General features: G+C 33.1%; 1 protein-coding gene across 7 annotated transcripts in view; it reads right to left on the reverse strand.

The window, feature by feature from the left end:
- Window positions 1-590: 590 nt before the first annotated feature.
- The window catches only part of sona (sol narae metalloprotease), a 103,394-nt gene continuing 91,088 nt past the window's right edge, over window positions 591-12,896 (reverse strand). For 4 of the 7 annotated variants that reach the window (XM_022058311.2, XM_022058312.2, XM_022058309.2 and 1 more), the window contains exons 11-17: window positions 11,219-11,345; window positions 10,575-10,739; window positions 10,261-10,387; window positions 9,234-9,338; window positions 8,160-8,314; window positions 5,707-6,368; window positions 591-3,034 (exon numbers count right to left, since the gene is read on the reverse strand). In XM_022058311.2, the coding sequence (XP_021914003.2) occupies window positions 2,859-3,034; window positions 5,707-6,368; window positions 8,160-8,314; window positions 9,234-9,338; window positions 10,261-10,387; window positions 10,575-10,739; window positions 11,219-11,345 (1,517 nt within the window). In that variant the 3' untranslated portion in view covers window positions 591-2,858. Of the gene's footprint in view, window positions 3,035-3,458; window positions 3,597-5,227; window positions 5,266-5,706; window positions 6,369-8,159; window positions 8,315-9,233; window positions 9,339-10,260; window positions 10,388-10,574; window positions 10,740-11,218; window positions 11,346-12,896 lie in introns of all 7 variants that reach the window. The other 3 variants (XR_015533649.1, XM_022058315.2, XM_087342865.1) reach the window with 3 other exon arrangements.

A 12,896-nucleotide genomic window follows, 5' to 3' on the forward strand; every position in this document is an offset into this window, starting at 1 on the left:
AGTTAGCTACTGATCCCCAACTGATACTGCTGTTAATGCTTGTAGCATTGTGCCCCCTATATGCCTTTGCCGTGTGCTGCTAGGACACAGGGTTGCCTTTACCATTACATAATCATGCTAAAAAGGACGGCTATATATACCTGCTGTGTGCATTGACAGGGCTTTAATAGTGCTCTTAACCTTGATAAACTCTGTCATGGTTTACATGTGGATCAACTGGCCATGTGGCGCAGTTGCATGCTATTAAATAGTTAATCCCAAGTTACAGTCCAGCTGGTAGCCATTTTATGCAGGGGTTTATATCCTGTATCCCTTTACAATAAAGTTTAAAGGGAATTAAAATTATTAATAACAGGACAGTTATAAAATATAAACTAGACAAATGCTCAAGATATTAAATAGCTTTCATTGCATACATCACTAATCATATTTCATATGATAAGCCAGTATATGAAGTATTATGTTTACAGATCTCTGAATTACAGTTTGCTGTGTCTACAGAGCCATGAAGTGCATTTTTAAATTCAGATTTGCATAACTGTCCTGTCTTCACTGTGATGGAGTTGTGACAGGAAATGAATTTAAACACATTTCAAATTATTTCATTATATTGAAGATTTGTTTTTAATTTCATGGGAACAATTTAATGAAACTTGCAATATGCGTAGTAAGATGACAGCATGGTGCACTGAAAAGTCATTTGTGTGAAATTTAATTGTGAAAAGTGTATAGGAACTTAAAAAGAAAAATAATTAGATATGTAAATTTTCAAGTACAGTCTTCTCTACTTGAAATTTAGAAGAATGATAGATTCATTTACATAGTGCATAGTGCAAGAGGGTTTTTTTACAGCAAGTTGAAATAACTTATTTATACACAGGTAGCAGAATTGGAGCATTTCAGTGTACTAAAAAGTTGTGTCACTGTAGCATTCTAAAAATTCTCCGTTACTCCAGAATTTTCTTTTCATATTTTGAAACATCCATAATTTCTTTGTTTTCTAGCTCAATCTATTAATAGAAACCCAAGCTAATAATAAGATCCATAAATACCTTACAGCAATATTTGAAACATGAATATTTACACACACATACTCACACACATATGCATACAAAATTTATAGCATTACACATATAACTTTAATGAATTTCAAGTGTTTAATTGGTTTAATTATTGTAACTTATGCTTCTTCAGCAAGGAACAGAAAAACAACGCTCTGAAAAAGTCAGCATTTTTCAGTTTTGGAGTTCGATCACAAGTATGTGCAGTAAATTATTGCTCATATGATTTGGCTTTCTTAATTTTTTCCTGTGTGTGTAATCCCATAGAATTAATTGGAATTCTGATTGTTTTGTGTCTATTATTAATCTTACAAGGAACATTTTTACATACCTTATTAAAAAATGGGGATTTGGTGTTGAATGGTAATTGTAGATTATATTTAGCAGTATGTGTTGGTTATTAAATTATAATGATTTTACTAATGGTCTGTAGTTAAATTATATTGTTTCCTTATAGATAATTTATTTTCAATTTTATTTCCTGTCAAAATCATTAAAGTGTTGAAGTTACTATAGGGGGAAAGAATGATAAATAATTTAAAATATATGTTTTTACTGCCTAGATGGTTTTTTATCATGCTATTTGCAACTCAATTCTATCATGCTTCAACTTCACTCTCTTCCTACTTTTAAGAAAATCAAAGAATTTTTATGACGTATGTGGTTACTGTTCTGACACGTAATTTTTACATATTTATATTTGCCTACACTAACACAAAGACATTGTGTGTTGAGCTGCTTATCAGAAGGAGCAATTGATGTGTCATGTGATACCAAAAGATTATGAATATGAGAGTAATGATGTTACATAACATTTGTATTACATACAGGAAATAGTGACACAGCAGTAACATTGTTTCTTTATCTTATAAATGTTCCTTGTGATGCTAATGGAATAACGTTAAAGTCACAAAACTTGTTTAATTTCAATTTTTCAGCAGTTGTCTGGCGCTGGTGAAACTAACTTGGTGTCAGTGGATATGTGATAAGTTAATGTTTCTACTATCACAGTTGCATATTGAATGCTATGTTAAATTAAATTCTGTATTTGAAAGCTTCTTGAATTATTTTAGTGTCTTGATCATTTTTAGGGAAGCCAACTGGGAACTGTCTCATACATTGAGATCATATTAGTCTGCCAGTTCCACACATTGCATATTATCTTCAAGTGAACTTTTCCCCCAAAGTATCTTGCCTTTTTTTCTTAATGCTGTAAATATTTCTTTTATCCCCATCTTCATTGGTGAAATTTGACAAACTCCAATGCATGTAAGATGTTCACGGGTCTTCTGTAGTTAAGTACATTGGCTCAAATTCATATGAGGATGTGGTGGGTTCTTTAGAATTCTTCTGAGTATTCTTCTTGTGAATGTGTTTCTTTAGATATTTTATACATGAAACTTTGTGTTTGAACACAAGATGTCAACTTCACTCTACAGGATAATGATTTGGCATCATTGTATCACATCTGTGTTTTATAACAAAGTCTTGGCAGGAATGAATGTCTTATACCAATAAACATGCATAATATTTTTGGATAACTCATGGCGTGAACTGTTTGTGAAGATCCACTCATTGAGATTACTAAAATTATTCCATCATCAGGCAAATACTTGACTACAGTTACATGATTCAAGATAAAAATTACAGCTCAGGCACATGTGTGAAACCTGTGATGGCAAGTTTTTTACCTCGTTGAGTGCCTTCATAATTTATCACCCAGAATTACGAGGATCTGGTGGTTTCTAGACATATTGCTGATAATGGTGATAACCACAGGCATGCAAGATTAAGGGTTCAGTCTTGCTGGTGAGTGGCAGCAGATGCACAGACAGCTCTCTGTGATGCACAGCAGTTACGCTGCATGTACTTGTATGAACAGTACTGGAAGCCATAGTGAGTAAGGAACTCCCGACAGGTCATGCTTCCTCTAATGTTGGCTATTCTGTCGATACACCCGTCAATGTCTCCCACTGCAAAATAGCACCATATAATAATGTGAAGGAAGTATTGCTTGCAATATTTTAGTGTTTCTAAGAAAGCTTATGTCAAGATATTTAATTCTGAATGGAAGTTTTGGATCATCAAAAATTGTATATTACATAGAAAGTTTGTGAACTGAGAAATTTTGCTTGATAGTTACAAAGTTATGGCATTGCTGGAGATGCTGAAAATTTGTGATCACCTATGAGACTAGAGCAGTTCTATCGTAGGTAGGGCAGAATGAGGCTTTATCAGAGAAAAATGTTTACATTCTTGATTACCATTAAAATGATTCCAGGATCATATAGCAATTTTTTTTCTTGTCATTGATTTTTTACTGCCAGTTCTTGGAAAATAGTTTTATCAATCTTAACAATGTTTTTATTATCCTCTTTAGAGTTTCTTTTGAAATACCTTTTCAGTGAGTCAGCATAAACTCGTCTAGAAATTGTATGATTGGATAAGTGGTAACAAGGAGCTCTTCCTCAGATGGAAGAGTTTTTAATATTTTTACAGACTTTCCTGCTCTGCTTTGTTCAAAAAGCTGAAAATCTGAAAACAAAGGTTTCGTATGCATATGTTTTGTAGTGTTTGATTCTTGACTATCTTAACATGGAAATCTTCTCATATCAGTTTAGCACATTTATCTGCATAGTAAACGGCAGCATATACAAGTGTTTTTATAAACTGCTGATGTAATTATGCATATAATGCCTAAATTCCTATAAATAACCAGACTGTACACTGCAGTATTTAGAAACCTGTAACTGACTTAGGCTTTGCTCTTAAAAGAATGAGAAGTTTAAGAGCAAATTTTGTAGCGTAGATTTTGTTTATTTTTCATAACTAAATTCTCTCAGAAGGAGAACTTAATTTTGAGACATGTTTAACTTCTATAGTGGACATAAGTGACGGCATTAATACCTGGCTTGTAGCTGTGTTTAAATTTGTTTCTTAAATGCTTTATAAGACTATTTTGCATACTTACATACCACTATAACTGAAATGCATAACTATTTGAAAAACCCATATACTCATAAAGCACAAATACCAAAACCAAGCAGCTATTTACAGTAGTATTGAGCAACCAGTAATATTTATATGTACATATGTTTATTCATATACACAGTAATGCTTTTAAAATTGAACATAGCCCAGGTGAGTTAATTTTCTCTTTTCTTGTCAGAGATTTGAGGCTGTCATGATGGTGAAGATGGTTTGAAAGTTTCGACCCTGTTCATATATATATATATATATATATATATACACACACACACACAAAGAGACATTGAAAATTAAACTCAGGTTTAAAGGACTGACTTTTAATTTCAGTATTTTACCTTCTTTTCTATACACATAGCACAATTCTTTAGACATTTACAGCATTTTATTTGAGCAGTTGCTTAGCCAGTTGGAGGTCAGCATGCACTGAGTCGTGCATTAACATGAACAGACATTGCTTTCACAATAAATCTGCAGTTAATATCTGTGCTTGTGACCAGTCAACTGTGAGGATTGTTTGTATTCATATATGATCATTTAGAGATGTGATACTGAACAAACATATTTCTTGGAGATTAGTTTTATGGAGTTTCATCAGGACATTGCAAAAGAGTGCATGCACTCACACACACCACAGAAAATTTGTTACAGGCTGTATGCACTGTTTTCAGTGAGCAAATGATCACCACATGGCCATCACATTTTTATGGTCTGAAATTATGATTTCAATTTCTGTGGAAATTATAAAAAAGAAAGTTACAGAAATAATCCACACTCTTTGGAAACTTCACAGATCAAAATCCAGAATGTTATTCTAAAAGTCACAGAAGATGAACTTCTACTTATGTCATAGAATTTGTTATGTATATGTGAAATGTACTGAGATGGTTGAGGTCATCATAATATCAGGTAAGTGATCTAGTTTTATTGTAAACAATTTTTTAACATGGCTGAACCTGTGCAGTGGTGGGTGATTTTGTTATGTGAGAGAACCCACTCACCAGTCAGCATCTTATTGTGAACAGGCAGTAATAAGGCTAGAATAGAAAAATTGAATTATTATATAGGTTAGTAGGTCTCTTTCATATGTTTATGAGCTAAAATTAGTAAGCTTATTCCATATGAAACTTCCAGACACATTCATGCATTGTTTTGGGTTTAGAGGTATCAGATATCTGTACCTTGTCTTCTTGTGTGATGGTGATGTTGAGTGTTCCAGCTGATGAAAGAAAGCAGAATTGAATAGATCCATTGTACCTTGTTAAAAACATGGGGTCTTTAAGATGTACACATGGCCTTAAAATGTGTGATGGTAATGTGTATTATTAAGTGGTAATGTCACTAGCAAGAATGTAGATTTATTTGAGAGACAGTTTAATGTGAAGTTGTTAATTTGAGTTTTAATTATCAAAAGATATGTAAAAAAGTGTTTTATCATTTTATTTATCTGTTTTTAGAAAAGTGAGATTTTGTTTCAATGAATTTAAAGTATACAATGTATACGGAAAGTGAAGATTTAAAATATCGTGATTATTTTTAAAGGAAACTGCAAATATTTTAAGAAACAAAGGATGATTGCTTTTATGTAGAATTAAATGAAGCAGTTTTATGGGAAACAGAAATGTGTATTTGCAGCAGCTTCATTAATGAACATACTTACCATTAGAAACTGATGCTTCTATATTCATGTTGATAATAGACGGTGAATTTTGTGATGCTGAAGAAATGTAATTGGGTAGGATTTTGTTTGTTGTGGTTGTTGATGGGGTTGTAAATGCATTATAATTATTATTTAATAGTTTATAGACAGAGTTAGATGTATGCTCAGGTTTAGCAGTTGTTGAATAATAATTGAATCCTACAAATGGATTTTTTGTTGTGCTGCTTGAGTAATATTGGTTGTAGTTATGGAAAATTTTTACTGGTTCAGGAGTCTGACTGTTGGCATTGCTTTTGGTTGTGTAATGATTAAGGTTACCAAAATCATAAGGATTCTTTGTTGTTGTGTATTTGTTGTTGCTGAAGTTGTACAGATTCCTTGTTGTGGAGTAAGAGGCAAATATGTTGAAACTTAGTGGATTTTTTGTTGTTGAATATTGATTGTTGTTGAATGCGTAAGGGTTTTTAGTTGTGCTTGAATAGAAGTAGCTTGTTGATTGTGTGTAATGTTGGTTGAATGTGTGGGGATTTTTTGTTGTGTTGTATGTGCTGTCAAAATATGAATTATCTTTATTGTAATAATTATTTATATATTTATTAGGATTTGGTGAGGGAGTGGGTGTAGTTGTGCTTCCTTTACTCCAGTATTCATCCAATGGTGACCTGTGCATGAGTGATTCATCACACATTATTCCATACATCTTTCTATCAAACAATATATACAGTCAGATTCATTTCATGTTGAATGGCACAAGCATTAAAAAATTAAGGTTTAATTTTGAGAGATATTTTGACAAATATGTTTTAACTACAGTAGGTTATTGTGGTCATGGTATCAAGAGAACAGTAAAAACAAATAATTCCTTTCATGTGTCCATAAAATTCTACTTTAACTGATATACAGCGTTGTGGAATGTATTGAAATGGTCTTGTAGAAAATGATTTCAAAATTACATGATATTCCTTAAAATCTATCTTCATTTTGCTAATTTTATCATTGTCTTCTTTCTAAGTTCTTATGCAAGTTCATTATTTCCCAAAGTATTTACACATTCAGCAAAATAAGCTTTGTTTTGTAAATGCACATGCACGCCCATCCACACATACATAAACACACTGTGCACTGAACACTTTTACAAATTATTTGCAAGACAGAAATTGAACTACGTGCATGCAAAATTGCTTACAGCACATAGTTAAGTTTCTAAATTCCCATCACCTTCCATTAATACTATAGAATACAAAAACTCCAACCTATCACCACTTTTACAAACCAGATTGTGTAGGTACCTGCAAATCACATCATCACATGTAATTTTGTCTAAAGTTGTTTTCAGATTAGCATAATTACTCATATTATGACACCATCACAATAATTCTGACTTGTTTGTTAATCCAAATACTCATGATTATTAAGTCTGTATTCAATATTAATATTCTCTACCCATCACCAGTTTATGGAGAGTTATGTACACATTGTCATGACCACTAAGTCCCATTTGCTTGGATTTATATTTAGAGTTTAAATATTTGTTTATTTGGGGTGTAAGTGAATAATGTTATGTGAAACTTTCAGAAGCCACAGTCTGTTTTCCTTGTTTTGAAATAAAGGATAGAGCTGATCATTATGTGTTTATTTCATAAACTAATGCCAGAGTTATATTATGTTTGATGTTTTAATGGTAGTGAAAATTAGGATTGTGGTCTTCTGGGTTATGACTAAATGTGGGTGGTTACTGACATTTTGGAGTACCCATTTACCTCCATATTAGGGTTGATGGAGATGAAATGTCCCTCAAAAATTTTGGTGACCACCTGCATCTTAACCTAGAAGTTCACAATCCACATAAGAAAATCCCTGTGCTGAAGTAATGCCACATAAATATATGGGGGTGAGGGTATAAAGCTTAGTTCATCTTAACCTCAGCACTAAATGGAGGTTGGTTGTCAGCATTATGCTATGGTCACTTTATCTCCAGGGAGTAGCCCCCTATATCCATTGGATAGGGTGAGCCCTACAGTTTATCTTGATGTTGTGGTGACGGAAAATATTTGTGCCTGTGCCAGGAATCAAACCTGATCATTTCAATAGAGTTCATAGTAGATCACTGCCTGAACTTTCCTGCTTTGTTGATTTTATTGTTGTGAATTCTGGTTTGAAGAATATATTTAATAAACTTGATTTAGTGAATACATTGCTTGTGATTTTCATGTATTTTAATTCCATTTTCCTTTGTGGAAACCACTATATTGCACCAAGGTTTCAGCCTAGTATGTGACTTCTCCCAGTATTTATACTTTATTTCTGTCTTTATGTCATTGGTTCCAGAAATATATTTAATACGCTATATCGAGGTTAGTTTCATGATTAATAGACACAAGTGTAAATATTTATACTTTGATAATGTGGGACTTAGTGGCCTTTGCACTTTGTATTCAGTTCAGTAGGCTTACCTTTGTGAAGTGCCATTTGGGGGATGTGTATAGATAGGCCGTGTCTGTGTAGCAGCAGAATCAGCATCATTGCGTCTCAGGTACGAAGGAGTATTTTGTGAGTAATCTGGGATAATGTTCTCATGTTCTGCCACACAGCGTCCATTCAGACAGTACTATTTAAATTAATGTAGGGATATGATTGAGTAACATTACATTTATGAAATTCAAGATGAATTGGTAGTTTTAATCTTAACAACAATTCTGTATGTGAATAACCACCATGTAATGTGGAAAGTAGTGACAGCTGAGAGAATTGTAAGTGATTTAATGGGCTGTCAGTTGTATTATATTCTGAATGCTTAATTTTTAAGACGTGGTTAGTTCTAGTGGTGGCAAACAATTGATGTTGAAAGATAACCTAAAGCCACTATCCACTGCCATCACTATAAATTTTTTATAAAATTATTGTATGTCGTAGAGTCTTGTACTTATTTCTGTTGCAAAGCGCCATACCTGTGTAGATGTTTATTTCATCTGACTGGTATCCTGCTTTTGTGTATCTTAAAAATTTGGTCTGGCTGGAGCTTAGTATGAGAACTTATGAGCTTGTTAATAAATGTGTTAGAAAAATACAACAGATCAGTTCTGACTGGGACAGTAGCATAAGGGATCTTTATATAACACAGCCTAAACCTTTCTGAAATCTCCTATCTCTAACATTCTTGTCAAATTTCCCAGCTCTTTTCTTTCTCTGTATTTTTGTACTTGATTTCTCTGATATTATATACTTGTATTAATTGTCCAAAGATTGTCTATGTCAAGGCAGATCTAGTGATGGAGTAAACCGATTTCAGTGATTTTGAATTTAAAACATCTTGTGTATGTCCAATTTTACCAGACTGTTCAGATCAACAGAGAATACATAAGAATTCTGAGGTTTCTACAATTCTTGGTTGATACATGTCAGTACCAGAAGAGTATATAGCAGTTACAGTGACTCCTTTATCTTGTTACATCTAATTTAAAAAGAAAATTTCTTGTCATTTTCATAAATGTTGTAGTAGGGCTAAACAATTTAGTTCATGAATTTACCTGTCCGTCACCACAGGGAGAGCCTTCAGCCGCTGGCCTATATGCCACACAGTATCCAGAACCCGCATCAAAGCAGAACAGCTGTGCACATACCCGATCATCTTTCTGTAATGACACATACCCCATTGTAGAAATCATGTTTATTCTTCATTATTAGGGAGATGGTTTTCTAGAACAGATTTACTGATCTGATGGTACGTTACTTAATATATGAAGCTCTATAATTGTAATTAGTAGTGTTAAATATATTTATTTTATCAGAACCACAAAAATAATTGGTTTAGTTCTAACACTACTTTTCCTTCCTGTTCCCATTTTGTGGACATCGTGATCTGACAAGACAAATGGTGAGGAAGAGGGGATGAGTTCTGTGTTCAGTCTCTATATTTCTCAGAAGTGTGGAGGAAGCGTTGTGTTACAAATTACAAATGCTAGATCCTTGAAGTACAGTACTACCTGACAAATTATTTCATATACCCTCGTGCATAAATATTAATTTTTATTGTGGATGATTATGATGTCTAATTTTAATGCCACATAAAAGTGTCAGTTTTCATATAGTAATCAGATATGTTCAGAAATGCTAGTAGTGTCAAATTTTGTAGATTGTATATCAAATCTAAAACTTCTTGACGATGGTGAAGAGTCATTTGAATAAAAATTTTCTTGGATATTATCCATTGTCTAGTAAAATATAAAACGTTACGACGTTTCGGAGATGGGGCTCTATCTCCGTCTTCAGGTTCCTACTCGGTTGGGCCCACTAGATAGAGCTAATCCCCATCTCCGGACAAAGTAAAAAAGTGAAAGTCCCGGAATAATGTTCATATGTATTCATTCCCACATTCTGTGAGTTTTTGTTTTATTTGGCTTTATCGCTTTTAACAAATTTTATTTCTACTATTTTATTCTTTTACGTCCCACAGATGGATGGTGTGGTGATGTCTTTTTATTCAGGGACTTTCACTTTCAGTAAAGGCTGATAACCACTGCCTTGGAATATTTTTTTTGAAATGAGCAAACTTACAAAGCAAGCACTTGTCCCTCTGTCCTTTCTGCACTGAGCATCGAGGGTTAGTAATTTGCCTGGAAGAACTCGAGGCAGAGATTCATCTTCGTGTGGTGAGTTGTATAGACATGTTGCTGTATCACCACTGAAATGAGATAAATAGTAATTTTACCCTTCTTGTTATTAGACCATATTTTGACTGTGGTCTATAACCAAAGGATCATGTATTTATAAATTTAGTTATGACTAAAACACTATTGTTTTGATGTTATTGGGAGGTCTCTTCAAAATTTGCGTTGTCTGGAAAGAACAATTTATTTTTATATACTTACTTCAAAAAATGATGAAAAGATGATATACTGCAAGATGACCATCTGAACCCCTTCTCTGTGTGTCGGAGATCACTCATGATATATCCGTCCTCCCATCGGCATTTCTCTGCACCAGGTCCTCCCAAGTAACTTGGAGGAGGGGAACCATCATGGACAGCCCCTAATCTTTATAACATGAGTACACAGAAAACATTAACAGATCTGTTATGGATTTGACTGACTCATTATTAATAATAGAATCCAAAATTACTTCAGACAAACTGAAGGTACAATATTGTAATTTAGTTATTTATGCACAAATGTTACACCCTGCTTGACAAAATTACTCACACTTAAGTGTGGTTTGAGGGGGGGGGGGGGAATGTGTTGACATGTAACATAAATATTTAGTATAGAAGTATATGTTGTAACAGAATAATTGTTTTAATTTTCATTCACTCTTGTGGTGATGATAATTATAACTTTTTATTATTCTCTACAAAGAATATTAAGCTTGCCGTTGACTGTGTTTACTTCCTACAAAGGATATTGACCTCATCATTGATTATGTTTGTTCCTTGCAAACAATGTTTATACTGGCTGTTAATTAAATGATTGATTTGTACAATGAATGTGAAGCTTGTCATTAACTATCATTAACTTACAAATGTCCCACTTCATGGGCTCCAACAATGATTCCTGAGAAACCACCTGTGTCCTCAATGATGGCAACACTGTTGACTTTTTCTAGTCTCTTGTTGACAACACACGCCCCTCCAACGTATGCAAAACCTGGTGAAAAAAATTGAGAATCTCTTAATGTTTACAGAAAGAATATTATTTGGTATTTAAAACTATCTGCAGTTCATAACATTTCATTTTATTGTCTGGACTATGTTTAACTTCGCCCTTTAACATATTTCAGTTTTGTCACTGCTTGTACCAAACTACCTTGTGGGTGTAATCATGATCAAACTCACTCCAGTTTACATTCCTCCAACATGCTTTTTTAAAAAAAAATTGTTCTCACAAATAAATAATTAACTCACTCATGGAGCAGTCATCCCACTTTACAAGCTTACAGTTACTCATTTGGTCAAGAAGTCCCCACCTTTATGGATCTCAGGTTCCAGACTCATAACTAAATTGCATAACATATTTCAGTATGTAAGACTTGAGGTTCTCACAGCGGTGAGTATGAAGATTTCTGTCTTCTGGGTTATTGCGCTGTGTAGTCTGGTCGATGTTAACCAACGTTTCAGAGGTCATACTGCCTCCGTCATCAGGGCGATGAATTCATCGCCCTGATGACGGAGGCAGTATGACCTCTGAAACGTTGGTTAACATCGACCAGACTACACAGCGCAATAACCCAGAAGACAGAAATCTTCATATTTCAGTATGTATTTGTTTTTCAAATTCAAGAGAATTTTAATTTCAATCTTGGTGTTTAACTAGCACAGTAATGTATTGTATTTGATTCTGTGCCAGTATAAATTTTCCATAATATATGTAATTCAGTTCTAGAGTGAAATTAATTTTTCTCATTTTTCTAGATATCTGTATATAATGGAATATTGTTTGAAGGTGATCTATATTTTTTTATCTTTCATACATTTGCATGAAATAATTCAATTCGCTACTAATTTAAATTTTTGACTAGACTTCAGTTGCAGGAGATCTCATGTGATTATATGTGTTGTTGCATTTGAGTAGCTAAAAGGTGAGACCTACATGAAAGTTGCATGTATTTTTAAATCTTTAATAATAATGAAAAAAGTTCTGTTTCAGTAATAAATTATAAAGGCAATCAATAAGTATCAAGCATGTATGTCTTATATGTGAAACCGAATAGTTAATTATTAAATACAATCTCCATATTTAATATTAAATACATGCACATGAGTCAGCATTACAAAACTCTTAAATTTCCTACACTTTTATTAAATTCTGTATCTTACAGATGAAAATTATACATTTTAAAGCCATTTTAGAATAGTCTTTTGTATAATGCAAATTTTAAATTTAAAAATATGTAATTGTTATTAGTGAATTAATCATTAGTTCCACCACAACTTAAATGTTATTATTTAAACACAGTAAGTCTGTGCTCATGAGGTTAAAGACGTGTTATATAGTTAGACCTCTGCCCTTTAGTTATGCATGATGCAGTACAATCATTCATGAATTAATGTATAGCTTATTAGGTATTGTATTCAGTGCATTTGTTGAATCTTGCTGTAACAAGTATGTTAGTTAAGATGCATTTATTAGTAACGTACTTTGCCATTTGTATCAATACTGTATCTTGATGGATTTATAACAGTTAAGGTATTTATTGTA

The sequence above is a fragment of the Zootermopsis nevadensis genome, unplaced genomic scaffold (genome assembly GCF_977971745.1).
Source record: "Zootermopsis nevadensis isolate Lab colony 2312 unplaced genomic scaffold, Znev_1.0 Znev_ptg000004l, whole genome shotgun sequence".
NCBI lineage: Eukaryota > Metazoa > Arthropoda > Insecta > Blattodea > Termopsidae > Zootermopsis > Zootermopsis nevadensis.